The sequence below is a fragment of the Sinocyclocheilus grahami genome, unplaced genomic scaffold (assembly GCF_001515645.1).
Source record: "Sinocyclocheilus grahami isolate Dianchi unplaced genomic scaffold, SAMN03320097.WGS_v1.1 scaffold1288.1, whole genome shotgun sequence".
In the NCBI taxonomy this organism is placed as follows: domain Eukaryota; kingdom Metazoa; phylum Chordata; class Actinopteri; order Cypriniformes; family Cyprinidae; genus Sinocyclocheilus; species Sinocyclocheilus grahami.
This window is the reverse complement of record NW_015506467.1, coordinates 467,310-482,572: the sequence shown is the minus strand read 5'-3', so window position 1 is coordinate 482,572 and position 15,263 is coordinate 467,310. Positions and strand designations below refer to the sequence as shown.

The 15,263-nt window shown below is 35.0% G+C and overlaps 2 protein-coding genes across 2 annotated transcripts in view; both read right to left on the bottom strand.

The window, feature by feature from the left end:
* The window catches only part of vsig10l (V-set and immunoglobulin domain containing 10 like), a 15,441-nt gene extending 8,031 nt beyond the window's left edge, over window positions 1-7,410 (bottom strand). Inside the window, exons 1-5 of the mRNA XM_016254859.1 lie at window positions 7,268-7,410; window positions 4,852-5,172; window positions 3,027-3,299; window positions 1,860-2,126; window positions 1,393-1,638 (exon numbers count right to left, since the gene is read on the bottom strand). Coding sequence (XP_016110345.1) covers window positions 1,393-1,638; window positions 1,860-2,126; window positions 3,027-3,299; window positions 4,852-5,172; window positions 7,268-7,319 — 1,159 coding nt within the window. The 5' untranslated portion in view covers window positions 7,320-7,410. The remainder of the gene's footprint in view (window positions 1-1,392; window positions 1,639-1,859; window positions 2,127-3,026; window positions 3,300-4,851; window positions 5,173-7,267) is intronic.
* Window positions 7,411-9,441: 2,031 nt separating this feature from the next.
* On the bottom strand, window positions 9,442-14,089 carry LOC107568878 (electron transfer flavoprotein subunit beta-like). The gene is made up of 6 exons (XM_016254875.1): window positions 13,581-14,089; window positions 12,340-12,498; window positions 12,186-12,248; window positions 11,784-11,942; window positions 10,326-10,538; window positions 9,442-9,530 (listed from the first exon to the last, which is right to left on the bottom strand). The coding sequence occupies exons 1-5, from the start codon at window positions 13,926-13,928 to the stop codon at window positions 10,368-10,370; spliced, it is 900 nt and encodes a 299-aa protein (XP_016110361.1). The 5' UTR covers window positions 13,929-14,089; the 3' UTR covers window positions 9,442-9,530; window positions 10,326-10,367.
* Window positions 14,090-15,263: the final 1,174 nt, after the last annotated feature.

Genomic DNA, 15,263 nt, shown 5'->3' with positions numbered 1-15,263 from the left:
CGCTTCCGCTCCTTCCGGTCGTGCGTATGTGGGGTAAAGCAGTGGAGCTTTTATTATGCCACAGTCGACCGCTTCCGCTGCTTCCGGTCGTGCGCATGTGGGGTAAAGCAGCGGAGCTTTTATTATGCCACAGTCGAGCGCTTCCGCTCCTTCCGGTCGTGTGTATGTGGGGTAAAGCAGCGGAGCTTACATTTGGGATAATGTAAGTACACAAGTCAGCAAAATATATAATCTACTGGTTTTTGGATATTCTAATAAAAAAAATCTTACATATTGTGCCTTTAAGACATTTATTTCTTTATTTATTTTCCTATTTTTTCACTTATTTATTTATTCGTTTAATTATTTTGAATTTCTGCAGGTTTGGGCCTACAAAGTGGATGAAGTAAAAGAAATGTTGATTATAAATGTTATCAAATGTTAACCCATTAAGTGTGTGCAATGTATTTTTAGGCTTACAGGGGTATCATGTAGCAACACCCTTTAAAGGTGCAATGTGTAATATTTACATCGATCCATTGACAGAAATGTAATATAATATGCAATTCGCAACATCACCGCTAGATGCCGCTAAAATTTACACACTGCACCTTTAAACCAAACATGCTTGCTATTATTGAAATCCAATCTATTTTTCGGTGCGCTATTCGAATGATGCATTTCAGTTAAGATACAGTCCATGTATGAGAGGGATTTCTACAAATAAATAATATTCATCATAACTAAATTTTAAATATTAATAATTCTGAACAAATTAATTGTACTTGGCGTCTATTCAATTTCCTTGCAAATTAAAATGTATGGTTTTTTTCTGAATGTATTAAGAATACAGTATACTGTTTATTTACTATTCATCATTTATTTACACTACCAGTTAAATGTTTTTGGACAGTAAGATTGTTGGTGTTTTTTAAAACACTGCTCACCAAGCCTGCATTTATTTGATCCAGAAGTACAGGAAAAAAAAACAATAAAATTTTCAAATATTTTTACTATTTAAAATAACTGTTTTCTATTTGAATATATTTTCAAATGTAATTAATTCCTGTGATTTCAAAGCTGAATTGTTAGCATTATTACTCACATGATCCTTCAAATATAATTCTATATAAAAATAGAAAGCACTTATTTTAAAAAGTAAAAAGATTTCACAATTTTACTGCTTTTACTGTATTTTGGATCAAATAAATGCAACCTTGGTGAGCAGAAGAGAATTCTTTAAAAAAAAAAAAACATTAAAAATCATACTGTTCAAAAACTTTTAACTGTTAGTGTATACTAAATAACACTCACCATAAAATTACTCCACAATTCCTCAGATTCCAAATGGAATTAATTTGTAACTTAAGTATCAATATTCCAAATTCCAGTAAGAAACAGTGCATGACTTACGAGGAATGACACTGCATTGTGTCTGAACCAGAGGATGTTCGGCTTTACAGATGATTTCTCTTCCGTTTAAGCTCTGAGTGTCGTTTATAGTCATACTGTAATTGCTGTATCCACTGGCATTCATGCTCAGGCCGGGAAACGACACCTGTGCTTCTGGAGCACCGCCTGGCCACAGACAGAGGAACTGCAGTGCTGCGCCTCCATTCACAGCCTGCACTGAACACAGCGGCTCACTGCTGGGAGTCTCTGACATGATGGAAAGAAGAAGAGAAATAAAAGCATAAAACCCTCTCTGCTGGCTTTCTAAAACCCTGTTAACTGTGGTAAAAAAATACATATAGCCTTGAATGGCTCAATGCATTAACAAACACTGTCAGCAGAAAAATATTTACATGATGCACAACATCCTAACATGCTGGTATTCCCTGATTTTGCTTACAAAAGGACATTTGAATGCAAACTCCTACCATAGACAATTATAGTGACGTTTCTCTGAAGTGTCGCCTCAGTTCTGGTGTTGATCATCACGCAAGTATAAACGCCGCTTTGACTCGTCTTAACATTGGTGAGACTGACTGTTCCTGTTGAAGACGTTGCAATGGACTCGCCATTGAAAAACCATGTGGGGGAGGGGGGCGGTTCACCCTCGGCCTGACAGGAGAGGAACAGAGACTCGCCCGAAACAAAGACTGCTTTTGTGGGACTGACCTTGAGAACTGGCATATCGGGTCCATCTAAGGGCAGCCGAAGAGGGAAAATAAGATGTCGGAATTGAAACGGGCTACTGTTGGGAAAGCCTCTTAAAGAAATAGTTCAGGCAAAGATGAAAATCTGCTGAAAATGTGCTCACCCTCAGGGTCATCCAAGACGTAGATGAGTTTGTTACTTCATCGAATTTAGAGAAATGTAGCATTCCTTCACTTGCTCAGCAATGGATGCTCTGCAGTGAATAGGTGCCGTCAGAATGAGAGTCCAAACAGCTGATAAAAACATCACAATAATCCACACCACTCCATCAGTTAATGTCTTGTGAAGCCAAAAGCTGTGTGTTTGTAAGAAATCCATCATTAAGACTTTAACTTCAAACCATTGCTTCTGGCTAAAATATGAGTTCGTAATCCATAATAACATTTCCTCCTGTGAAAATCTCCATCTCCTGGTTTCCTCTAATATCAAGATCCATCGACATATTCGTTTAGAGCTGTTTTTGCTTGTAAACAGTGCTTGCTCTGTGCAGATTTCTCTCCTGATTCAGAAGTGATGTCTTTTTAACTGGAGGAAACTATATTATGGATTCATATTTTAACTTGAAGCGATGGTTTGAAGTTAAAAACGTCTCAAATATAGATTTGTTTCTTACAAACTCAGTTTTTCACTGAAGATGTTAACTGATGGACTGGAGTGTTGTGGATTATTGTAATGTTTTTATCAGCTGTTTGGACTCTCATTCTGACGGCACCCATTCACTGCAGAGCATCCATTGGTGAGTGATGGAATGCATTTCTCCAAATCTGTTCCCATGAAGAAACAAACTCATCTAAATCTTGGACGGCCTGAGGCTGAGTGCATTTTCAGCAAATTTTCATTTTTGCCTGAACTTTTCCTTTAAATGAATGTAATCACCATATACTCACACAGCACTGTGATGTTCCAGTGTCGCGTCTCCGAGCTGAACGGGTTGGTTAGTAACACAGTGTAGCGGCCCGTGTCGTTCCTGCTGGGCTGGTTTATCGTGAGGTTCTTCCCGCTGATGGAATAATGAGATCCATTTCTTAACTGGAGTCCATTAAAGAACCACCGCACCTCTTTGGCCTCCCCTTGCACTGTGCTGTAATACAAGGTAAAGCTCACTTCACCCTCAATGGCGTCTCCTGGATCAGTGTGCAGGGATACATTCATGATGATATCTATTGAGTCAGAGAGGCAAGCAATCAGAGATACATGGAAATTAATCACATTTACCAGCTCTAACAATGTTTCTGTCAGGACCACTATCGTCAGAATGATAGATACTTAGCATAAAGTTTGGTTTGGCGGTATGGTTCTGTTCTGGGCAAAAAACCTCCCTGCCCATCCATGCAGCCTGTCATGAATGAGCAGGGAGAGCAGCAATAATAACCCCCCCCAGGGTTAACAGAACAGAACAATGCAGATATCATTAATGTACTCAATGATATTTAAGTGTAACACTTTATTCAAGATAAAGGAGTCTGATTAGCAAGGAATATCAGAAAGCTAAGTCCTGACTGTGGCGAAAGGTGGAGCTGGGGGATGGAGGAGGGTAATTTGCTCCGAAGCAAGCTAAAAAGCTGCTGAATAATACTGAATACAGCTTATATAGGAATGCCGCGATAGGTGTCGTATTCCTATAGGTAGATGTGATCAGCTGAGAATCAGCTGATGCAAGCTTGACTCACGTGACCTGCCAGAACTAACGCTAAAGCTTAATTTTTGCTACTAAATATGAAATCAAAGACACTTATTAAAAGCTCTTTTACGCATGAGACAATTAACAATAGCTAAATAATATATTAACAGTCTTTAGGAAAATTAAAAGCAAAATCAAAATTCTCTTAATTTTATTCACAAATACATAATGAATATTCGATTGTACTGCCCTGCTCTACATAGTAAGGTTTTCATAATTACATTAACAAACAATAAGAAACATAAATACATAAAATCATTAGTTAATGTACATACAAGTGTTATTGTAGTATCTTTAAAAAAGTATTGTAGATTTGATTTACTGTATATTTTGAATCTGGTATATATACATATATATTCTGTTCTGTGTTTCTGTCCTATTCAGTTTTTTTTTCTATATGTATATTTAGCTTATTAGTTTTTATTTCAGTTTTAGTTATTTAAGTACATCAAGTTAAACTAAATTAAAATAAGAAATATTGCCTTAGCAACTGGCTGAAATTTAAAAAAAAGTCAGTTAACGTTTATTTTACTTCAAGTAACAACATTTGTTTTAATTTTAATTAAATTTAAACAATTTAAATTAAATTATATTTTAGTTAAATATAATAACCCTGGTACGTGGCACATTTTAGTCATTTATTTCTCATACACATTAATCACTTATTGTTAAATCAGAATGTAGTGTTTGTGAATGACTCATTAATTAAAGTTATTATATATTATAATTACCAGCCAACCTGATTTTTAAAACGCCAATATTATATCGAAAGAACAAGGTAAATGAGAAAAATATTTTAAAAAATGTTTTAAATGAACACTTATTTATTTACTTTTTTTATTTTATTATAAATAATAAAAAATAACAAAAATAAAATCAATAAAATAAAATAAATTAACTAAAAAATGACAAGGTTTCCAGGTACATTTTTAAACTATTACTAGGGTTATAGTTTCCTAGCCAACCAGGAATAATTATTGATCAATACAGATGATCTCAAAATAGCCAAATCTAATCTTATTAATACTCACCATAAACAAAGAGGTAAAATGTAGCGCTGACCTTTTCCTCCCCGATATTATTCATTTCCACAGTGTATGTACCATTATAACGAAGCGACACGTTCATGAAGGTGAGGGATCCATTGAGTTCTGGTTTAAAAACGCCTGAAGCAACACCTGAAAGCGAGCTGTTACCAGCGGTCCATTTGGCAACCAGAAGGCTTCCCTTAAACCACATGACCTCAGGATGAGGGACACCAGCATGAGACACACTAAGGGTCACATTGGTGCCCACAAGAGTTTCAACGGATACGGGTCCCTTGGGTGAGATGCTCAGATAACATACATTACCTACGAAAGAGGAGGAAAAAGCAATAACTGATCATGCAAAACTCTCAATTTTAAGGTGGCTGCAAGCATGCAAAAAGAGCATCTATGATTTTCTGGCCTCTAAATATGGCTTGAGATCAGTTCACTCTACACTGTGAAAAATGACCGTGAATTTAACGGTAAAAGACTGTAAAAATGCTACAGTAAAAACCTGTTAAATGGTTAACGGTAAATTCCCCTACTATATACGGTGAAAAACTGTATTGGACATTACATGTATTGGACATACATTTTACAGTAGTATACCGTTTTTGGAAGTGAAAAATACCGTATAATTTACAGTGAATAACCGTAGATTGACATTCCCAGAATTCCCTACGTTACATTTCAACTTTGATGTTATTTTGTTGAAATAACTATGTTTCTTTAGTTGTTTCTTATCAGTTTTGTATATTAGGGTTGTGTGTTACACCTAATGTTGTTAAATGAATGTTTATTGCATGATTTCAGTTTCATGTGTGTTACCGTGATGGTGTTTAGTGTTTGTGTGAATGTGTGTCACTGTGCACCTTCTATATGTGTTATTATTTAAAAGCTGCTTGTGATGGGTGACATTCCCAGAATTCCCTGCGTTACATTTCAAATTTGGTGTTTTTTTTGTTGAAATAACTATGTTTCTTTAGTTGTTTCTTATCAGTTTTGTATATTAGGGTTGTGTGTTACACCTAATGTTGTTAAATGAATGTTTATTGCATGATTTCAGTTTCATGTGTGTTACCGTGATGGTGTTTAGTGTTTGTGTGAATGACACTGTGCACCTTCTATAGAAGTTATTATTTAAAAGCTGCTTGTGATGGGCTTCATCACCACCTGCATTTGGTGTTTATCAGTGTACTACAAAGGTACAAACCAGATTTCAGTACTTCAATAGGTTGGTATATTAACATTTTATCAGTTAATGAAATTACGGTATTTAACTGTAAATTTAAGTTAAAACCGTAAAACCTCAAATGTTGCTACCGTATTTTTTATGGTAAAATTCCGGCAACCTCAGCTGTCGGTTTTTTTACCGTAATTTTTTTTTTTACAGTGTACAGATTAACCCTGGCAGGATTTCAATCGACAACATTTACATCTTATTACTTTAATCACTACATGCAAATATGATTTTTATGTTATACCAAAAGTGGGTACACAAATTATCTAGATGTTACCTAAATAACTGTATTAAGATATTATTATAAAGATATTAGAGTGGAATTCATGAACTTTGTCGAAAATGAAATAAACCAAAAGGCTTCAAACATAGATTGATAACATTTTACAATAAGGTTTCATTTGTTAACACGAACTTACAGCATTTATTAATCTTAGTTAATATTAAGTTCAACATTTACTAATGCATTATTAAAATCCAAAGTTGTATGTATTCTATAACAAGAAATTTCATGAACTTTGTCGAAAATGAAATAAACCAAAAGGCTTCAAACATAGATTGATAACATTTTACAATAAGGTTTCATTTGTTAACACGAACTTACAGCATTTATTAATCTGAGTTAATATTAAGTTCAACATTTACTAATGCATTATTAAAATCCAAAGTTGTATGTATTCTATAACAAGAACATTTTTTGATCAACTAACATGAACAACTTTTAATAAATGCTGCAAAAACATATTGTTCAGTGTTAGTTCATGTTAGTTAACGCATTCATGTTAACAAATGAGATCTTATTGTAAAGTTTTAGCCATAAATTGAATTGATCTGTGACTGAAAAGTTTTGTCTGAGGTGTTAGAAGGCAATAGTAATATTTCTGATCCTTTTCTTTATTAAGTTGCTTTTTAAGAACAGAAACTATTGAAAAACTGACATAATTATCATATCACACCACATACTTAATAAGGATCCTTCAAAGAATCTTAAGCTTTTACATGTAATTTTAATGCAAATAATTGAGTCTTTTTCAGTTTTTGTAACACCTATGACATTATAGTAGTAGTAAAAAAATTAACTTTTTTTACTCAGAGTTATGTTAAAGTCAGTAATTCACCATAAAATGAATAACAATTTTATATTAAACGGTATATATGTATAGATTTGATTTTACTTACCTGTAATGAAGAACAAAAAAAGAACACAAATCAAACTAAACAGCGTCTGCATGTCGCCAAACTCAAACTAAACCTGTAGGTCTGTCAGAGCTTTAATTTTGAAGATGAAATCATATTCCTCTGATGATGAACAGGTGCGAAATCACTCAACATCGCTGAGAAATGTTCCCCAACTCCTCCGTACAGGTGAGCTTTACCTGGACAAAACATCCCATCAGTCACTTCAGAGCAATGAATAACATATATAATCAGAAATACACATGCTGATTTTGATTTCACATACAAAAGAAGTTCGCAGAACACCGTGAAGAAGTAGGAGTGGGCGGGGCTTAGTGTCCTGATTTTAAAGGGATAGTTGGTTAACTCCAGATTTAGCCATTATTTACTTGTTCCAAACCTGTATGACACAACGTTCACGGTAATTGCATAATTTAGTAAAATTACTTAAACGTAATTGTGTTTCACTGTAGAAAGTATGAAACATGCAGCTTTAGAACAACGCGATGGTGAGAAAATAATGACAGAATTTTTTGATGAAATATTCATATAAATAAAAACTGTGACACATTGAACTGCACACACGAAAAAGTCTTATACATACTATAGTGATTGAGGCAGCAGATTCCCTCTTTTATGTCAGGTAACAATCTGAGCAATTATTAGACTTAAGAGTTCTTAATAAGACTTACAATGAAGACAAAACAAAGAATTCATAAACAATAAAAAAAATCAAGATTTCTTATTTTAATTCACCCCTTCAATCAATATATGAAGGAAGCCTAATGTTAAAAGTGTGATTTCTAGACCTGTAAAAGTCAGGTCAATTATTAAAATCTCAATGGAGATTTTATATTTTTTTAAATATTAAAAAGAAAATATTTTATAGAGTACAAAATATTTGTAAAAAAAAAAATCATTGTACAGTAAAGCAGGAACAATTGAAAAAGTCACGAGGCCTTTAAATATTGCTGTAGAAAATGGAGTAAAAAAAATTGAGAACCTATGACTGAAAAAACTAATTTTTTAAATATATATATAAAGTTTTTTTCAGTATATATATATAAACACACACATATATATATATTGAAGCTTTTTCTTCTCATTCAGTGCTGAGATTATAAAAACTGTCTTCAGAATGCCTTTGAAGAGTAATCAGACGAGATGAGATGAGAGAGATGAGAGATAAAAAAAGAGAAGTGACCCACTGTGTCTTCATTCAGCAGAGCCCGCATGGTTCCCAGCACTGCCTTTGTTTATCAGTAAACCAGACTGGTGGCACATGACAACACTCTGGACATCTCTGTGTTTCCAAAATCATATCCCCACACAACAGGTTAGACAAGCTCAGATCCTGACATCTTGAAATGGACAAGTACACGTTGCCCATTACAACAGAGTTGATCTTCTCTGTTGGAAATGGGATAGCGAACAGTATTTTAACATTGCAAACATGACCCTGCAGCTTTAAGAGTGGAAAAACAACATCAAGATTAAAAAAAAAAAAAAAACATTGCACAGATCACCCCCTCCCCCTCAAATATTAATGAGGCAAAAAAAACAAAACAATAATATGCATATGAAAAAGACAACTTTTTATTGTCATCAAATGATACTGTACAATCAGGACTCATTCAGAGGCGCTTGTGGTAACGTGATTTACTCTTGTTATGCTGAGAGACACTGTCCTGTTAAAACTTTAAACAACATAACTAAACTACACTGATAACAGCTTTTTAATTACACAATAAATGACAGGAATCACAGAAAAGGCTCGTTCAGTTTTGATTTTGAGTGAATGTATCAATGAAACAAACTTAATGGCTTATTAGTGCATTCAAAACGTTCCCTACAATATTGATGTACTTTGTCTTGAAATGCACTGAAAAACTGTTGAGGCCTTGTGGGGACGGATGGCTGTTGATGGAGCAGTGTCTCTCAGCATCCACATGAACATCCACAGAGGAGCAGGTACTACATCAGGGCTGTCCAAACTCGGTCCTGGAGGGCCGGTGTCCTGCAGAGTTTAGCTCCAACCCTAATTAAACACACCTGAACCAGCTAATCAAGCTCTTACTAGGCATAGAAACTTCCAGTCAGGTGTGTTGAGGCAAGTTGGAGCTAAACTCTGCAGGACACCGGCCCTCCAGGACCGAGTTTGGACAGCCCTGTACTACATGATCTACATGGGTCCGGTCTGGATTTGTGACGGGGCCGAACCACTTTACTGGCCTCAAAGTTTGCTCCATCACCAGTGATGAAAGACCTATAGAAGAAAACAAGACAGAAGAATATGTGAATTATAGATCTCTGAATCTTAAAAAGAAAATGCTGCTTATATGCAAAAAAGGCATAATATTACATAATTGATCATTTATTAAATATATATTGCGCAGTTCAAAAATATCAAAACATCTGTAAAATATTATTAAAACTTCCCATCACTTACAGTTTTTTTTCACGAAATAAGATTTTTTTTTTTCAAATTATATATATATATATATGTATCAGCTTTAATGCACTTAAAAGCAGTCAAATGTAGTAAACTGTAACATTTTAATGTCAAAGTAGTATTCAAAATGTGTCATTTAACTTACGATCTGCAAAGGAGTGGAAAAAGTGGAAATCAGGATTAGGCATAAAATAATTAATGCATGTGAAAATGGGCTGAGACCTGAACCAACAGTTCAGAAATCATGTCTTTTCACCTGATTAAGTGATAATACAATATACAGAGTTTTGTAAAAATCGACGCGTTTCAGAAAGACGGGGCATAGAGGATAAACAATAATGTACAGTATGTGGAAAATAATGTGTTTTTTTAACCTTAAACCGCATAAACACATTTCATTACACCAAATACACAAAATAATGTTCTTTTTAGCAGCATCATATGACCCCTTTAATGGTAACTTTATTGAATCCAATAGGGGGCGACGTTTTGCATATTAAATGCAATATCTTTTTCAAGGCCTCACGTTTTGTTTCATTTCATTTATATGTGCAAATCATTTTTGAGAAATGTCATTGATTGCATTTAACAATCACATTATATTCTTACCTCCAGTGTTAGTCTGCACTGCCCCTCCTGCATCTGCTTCCTCTAGATTCTTCCAGCCTCTTTCAGTTTTCCCACCAGATCATTGACCGTCTCCACTTTGACTCCAGCTTGTCTCTGAGGAGGTTCATCCACCTTCAGCACCTCCAGCCGTGAGCTCACATCCACTCCCAGATCTGCAGGCTTCACATTCTCGATCTTCTTTTTCTTCGCTTTCTACAGGGGCACAAAAATGCTTAAACATGCCTTATTGTTTTCCCTGCTGTCCACTTATGTTGGTCAAGGTTTCTTCATGAAAAGCAGTTGCAGTTTAGTATTATAAGACGTTTTTTCCTTCGAAATTTAAATAATGCTTTCATTAAATAGTGATCCCACGGCAAAAGTGCCAGTAAAATGAATAAAAACCACCAAAGAACAACAAAAACATCTCTGTTCACATCACAGACTTGTCATTGACAAATTGACATACCCTAGCGGTAAAAAGTTTGAATAATTACATTTTTAAAATGTTTTTGAAAGTAGTCTCTTCTGCTCACCAAGGCTGCAGTTATTTGAACAAAAATACAGTCAAATCAGTAATATTGTGAAATATTATCATTATTCCAAATGAAATGTTTTCTCATTTCGCATCATTACTCCAGTCTTCAGTGTCACATGATCTTCGAGAAATCATTCTAATATGCTGATTATGCTCAATTTTTATTGGTGCTCAATTATTAATGCTGGTTCTTATTATTATCAATGTTGAAAACAGTTGCTTAATACTTTTGTGTGGAAACCATGATGCTTTGATGAATAGAAAGTTAAGCAGCATTTATTTGAAATAAATTTTTTTTAGTAAAATTATAAACGACTTCACCGGCACTTTTGATTAATTTAATGTATCCTTGCTGAATACAAATATTTAGTAAAAAAAAAAAAAAAGATTATACCACAAACATCTGAATAATACGGTTTCACAGTTTCCACAAAAGTGAAGCAAAAACTGATAATGATAATGTCTCTTGAGCAGCAAATCAGCATATTAGAATGATTTCTGAACATCATGTGACACTGAAGACTGGAGTAATTATGCAAAAAATTCAGCTCTGCATCACTGTAATAAATTATATTTTACAATATATTGAAATAGAAAACTGTTATTTTAAATTGTAATAATAATCTACAATATTACTGTTTTTACAGTATTGTTAATCAAATAAATGCAGCCTTGTTGAGCAGAAAAGACTTCTTTTGAAAACATTAAGAAAAGAAACGTAATTTTTTACTGACTTTTTACTGGTAGTGTATTTACATATATGAATCTGGCCGACGTTTTTATCCAATGCGACTTATATTGCATTCAAGCTATACATTTGATCAGTTCATGCATTCCCTGGGAATCAAACTCATGACCTCAGAGTCACTAGTGCAAAAAATGTACTGTAATCATTGGTGATGTGCAGTGTGGCATTACAGTACCATGATGTTGGGCAGTGTGGCGTATCTGGGAGTGTTGAGACGGAGATCAGCGGTCACCACGGCTGGCAATTTGATCTTAATGGTCTCCAAACCACCATCAACTTCTCTCACCACCTTCAGCTTGTCTGCTTCTATGCTCACCTCAGATGCAAAGGTTCCCTAAAAAAAAGATAAAACAATAACCCATTAATAGTTTAATTTGGGAGTCACTATCCCCAACTCAGACAACAAACAGAAGTGACATAACAGGCAGCGAAAACATCAATTTAGACTCCATTTCAACATCTTCTGAAGAACTCTGCCCATGCAAAAAAAAATGCTAGGGTGCTCAAATCCATAGTAATAGTGATGCTTTTCTTCTCAAGCATCACTACATATACTGATGGGACGAAGATGTCTGACCTGCGGCCAGTCCAGCAACGCTGCTGTCATCTGTCCAGTTTGATTGCAGTCATCATCTATGGCCTACATGAGAAATATTACCACAATATCATGAAACCCATTGATGAATATTCAGCGATTTGCTATCATTGTGGCATAATAAACAATCAGCTACCTGTTTACCCAGAATGATCAGATCGGCTTGCTCTTTCTTAGCGAGAGCAGCCAAAATCTTGGAGACCTGCAGGGGACCAAGCGTCTCGTAGTCCTTTCCGGACACTTCCACGTGTATGCCACGGTCCGCACCCATGGCCAGAGCCGTCCGGATCGTCTCCTACAACACAGATATTACTGTAAGGATGCTGATTAATGATTAACAGCCATTTATTAATACGGAGTGTCTATTTACACTAAGTGCAAATGGCCACCTTGTTGGCAGAGGCTACTTACACTAACTCCGCCCACCAACGTGTGATTGGACTAGTCAACATTACAGAAAGTCCTGCTATTTTAACATGGTGTAAATAGAACCTGTAGCTATTTGCACTTAGTGTAAATCGCATACCGCTAAAAATACAGCTATTTTCACTTAGTGTAAATAGCATCCATCGCTATTTGCATTTAGTGTAAATAGCATCTATCGCTAAGAAAATATGCTATTTTCACTTAGTGTAAAAAGCATTTAATTGCAAATAGCCTCTGCCTAATACTATTTCCTCACATAGTAAATGAACAAAGACATAAAACTGTTTACTGTTGAACAAGCTGCCATTTTAGTTGTTTTTATACGACATCACAATAGTCAAGTTGGAGATTTCTTTATTTATAATCATTTTTGAAAGAAGTCTCTTCTTCGCGCCAAGGCTGCATTTATTTGATCACAAAATATGGTAAAAACAGCAATACTGTGAAATATTATTACAATTTAAAATAACGGTTTTCTATTTGAATACATGTTAAAATGTAATGTATTCCTGTGATATTCCCATTACTCCAGTCTTCAGTGTCACATGATCCTTCAGAAATTATTCTAATATGCTGATTTGCTGCTCAAAAAGTATTTCTTGTTATTATCAATGTTGAAAACAGTTGTGCCGCTTCATATTTTTGTGGAAACTGTGATACATTTCTGATGAACAAATGAATAGAAGAACAGCATTTACATATCCAATTAATATACTATCTACTGTAGATATTTATTATTACTAATTAAAGATCCTGTATTTTTCACATAGCCTACATGTGAATGAGACCTCTCCTACACATCGTTTATTTTTTTACAATGACTAATTTTCCTCAGTTTTGGCATCTTTTCAAATCACAACCAACAACTTTAATTAGTGTCCCTCACCAAAACAGTTCAAAGTTAGCATCCTTCACCAAGAAGAATCATCCGCGAACTTGAGTATTTCTTACCTGAACCTGCTGAGGACCACAGCTGACGGCCACGACCTCCTTAACAAGCTTCTTCTCCTTGAGTTTGACGGCCTCCTCCACCGCAATCTCACAGAAAGGGTTCATCGAATGCTTGACGCCGTCTGTAACCACTCCTGTGTGGTCAGGCTTGACTCGGATCTGAGGTAGACAGAGACAATAGAGAGATGGTGCTGAAACTTCAAGAACATGGAGAAAAGATGCATCACATGCCTTTTCATTTTTACAAAGTACAATGAAAAGCGAGCTGCGCGGCGCGACACAACAAAATACATGTATGGACTGGACAGTGACTTTCACAAGGCTGAATTGGAGGTTGTCCAAAAACATTCACTGCCTCTCGTATTTAAGTAAGAGGCAACATGTTTAACCTCAGATGACCTGTGCATACTATGCCAAGGGTGGGATGCAGGACACAGACCGATTATGATACCATGAAGGCCATTTCATAATCCACGGCATGCAGACAACACAGACTGATCCGTCTGTAACCCAACAGCTGATATTAGCAGTACTGAGGCAGGCCACATACTCCCAGATCAATATCCCTTACTTTCTGGATCATAACTGAACCAGCTCAGAGGTTTCATCACCTTAATTCACATCTACACTGAACATATCCAGCTCACTGGAATGTGTTAGAAACTGCTTTGAAGAGATCATAATGAGATAGATTTGGGATATTTGACATGGTATTGATAGCCAGCCTGATCAATATGACCTGACAATCAATGAATTACAACATAGTAACTCATCTGTTATCGGATTAGCCTACTTAATAATGGACAAAACAGAAGCGCACAAGACCAAAGCAGCAAAAATTTGTATTTGGGTCACATGTTGACAAATGCAGTGCAATTAATTCTTAAAAAAATAGCAAATGCTCTAAAACGGCAACTTGCATGATCTTATAATTCATATTTACAACTATTTTTGTTATAAGAGCTTTTTTTTTACTTTAGTTTATTGATTACTTTACATAAAAGGCTTGCTCGAATAATGATAACTATAGTTGAAGATCTGCATATATAAACAGAAATATTTCATATGAAAATATGAGAAACCAACTCGTCTCAACCACGACATTTCTAAGTACTGTTGCTGCTTGTCTTCATTTAATACATCTAAAAATGATGACAGCATGCCATTTTCTCGCATAATAAATATAAATCTGAACATGCAGTCATGCACATATATAAAATTGCTTAATGCATTTACATAAGACAATAGAAGGAACAAGCAATATTAGCAATGTAAACTTTAATGCTAACTAAATGTGAAAACAATCAAAAACACGTTATTTTAGTATTTCCAGCTATCTCATATTAAAAGATGACTTTACATTTCATTTTTTAACATTATCAAATGTATTGTGTCACAGAACCCACATTCATATGCATGTTTATACAACTACAACTGAACACAGCTCGTTATTATTAAGATTGCACGGCCATAATTGTACGGAGTTTGGATCGAATTCATCAGATATGATTATGAATTAAAACTACAATAATAACAACAACACTGACCTTCATCAAACAATCCAGTTTACATGTCTAACCTCATTCAGCAGAACAGCTGGCCTACAGGCAGCTCTTTACCATCTAAAACAGGGCAACTCCGTGTTTGTTCATAATTAAAAGCATCTGTATGTGTTTATTGAAA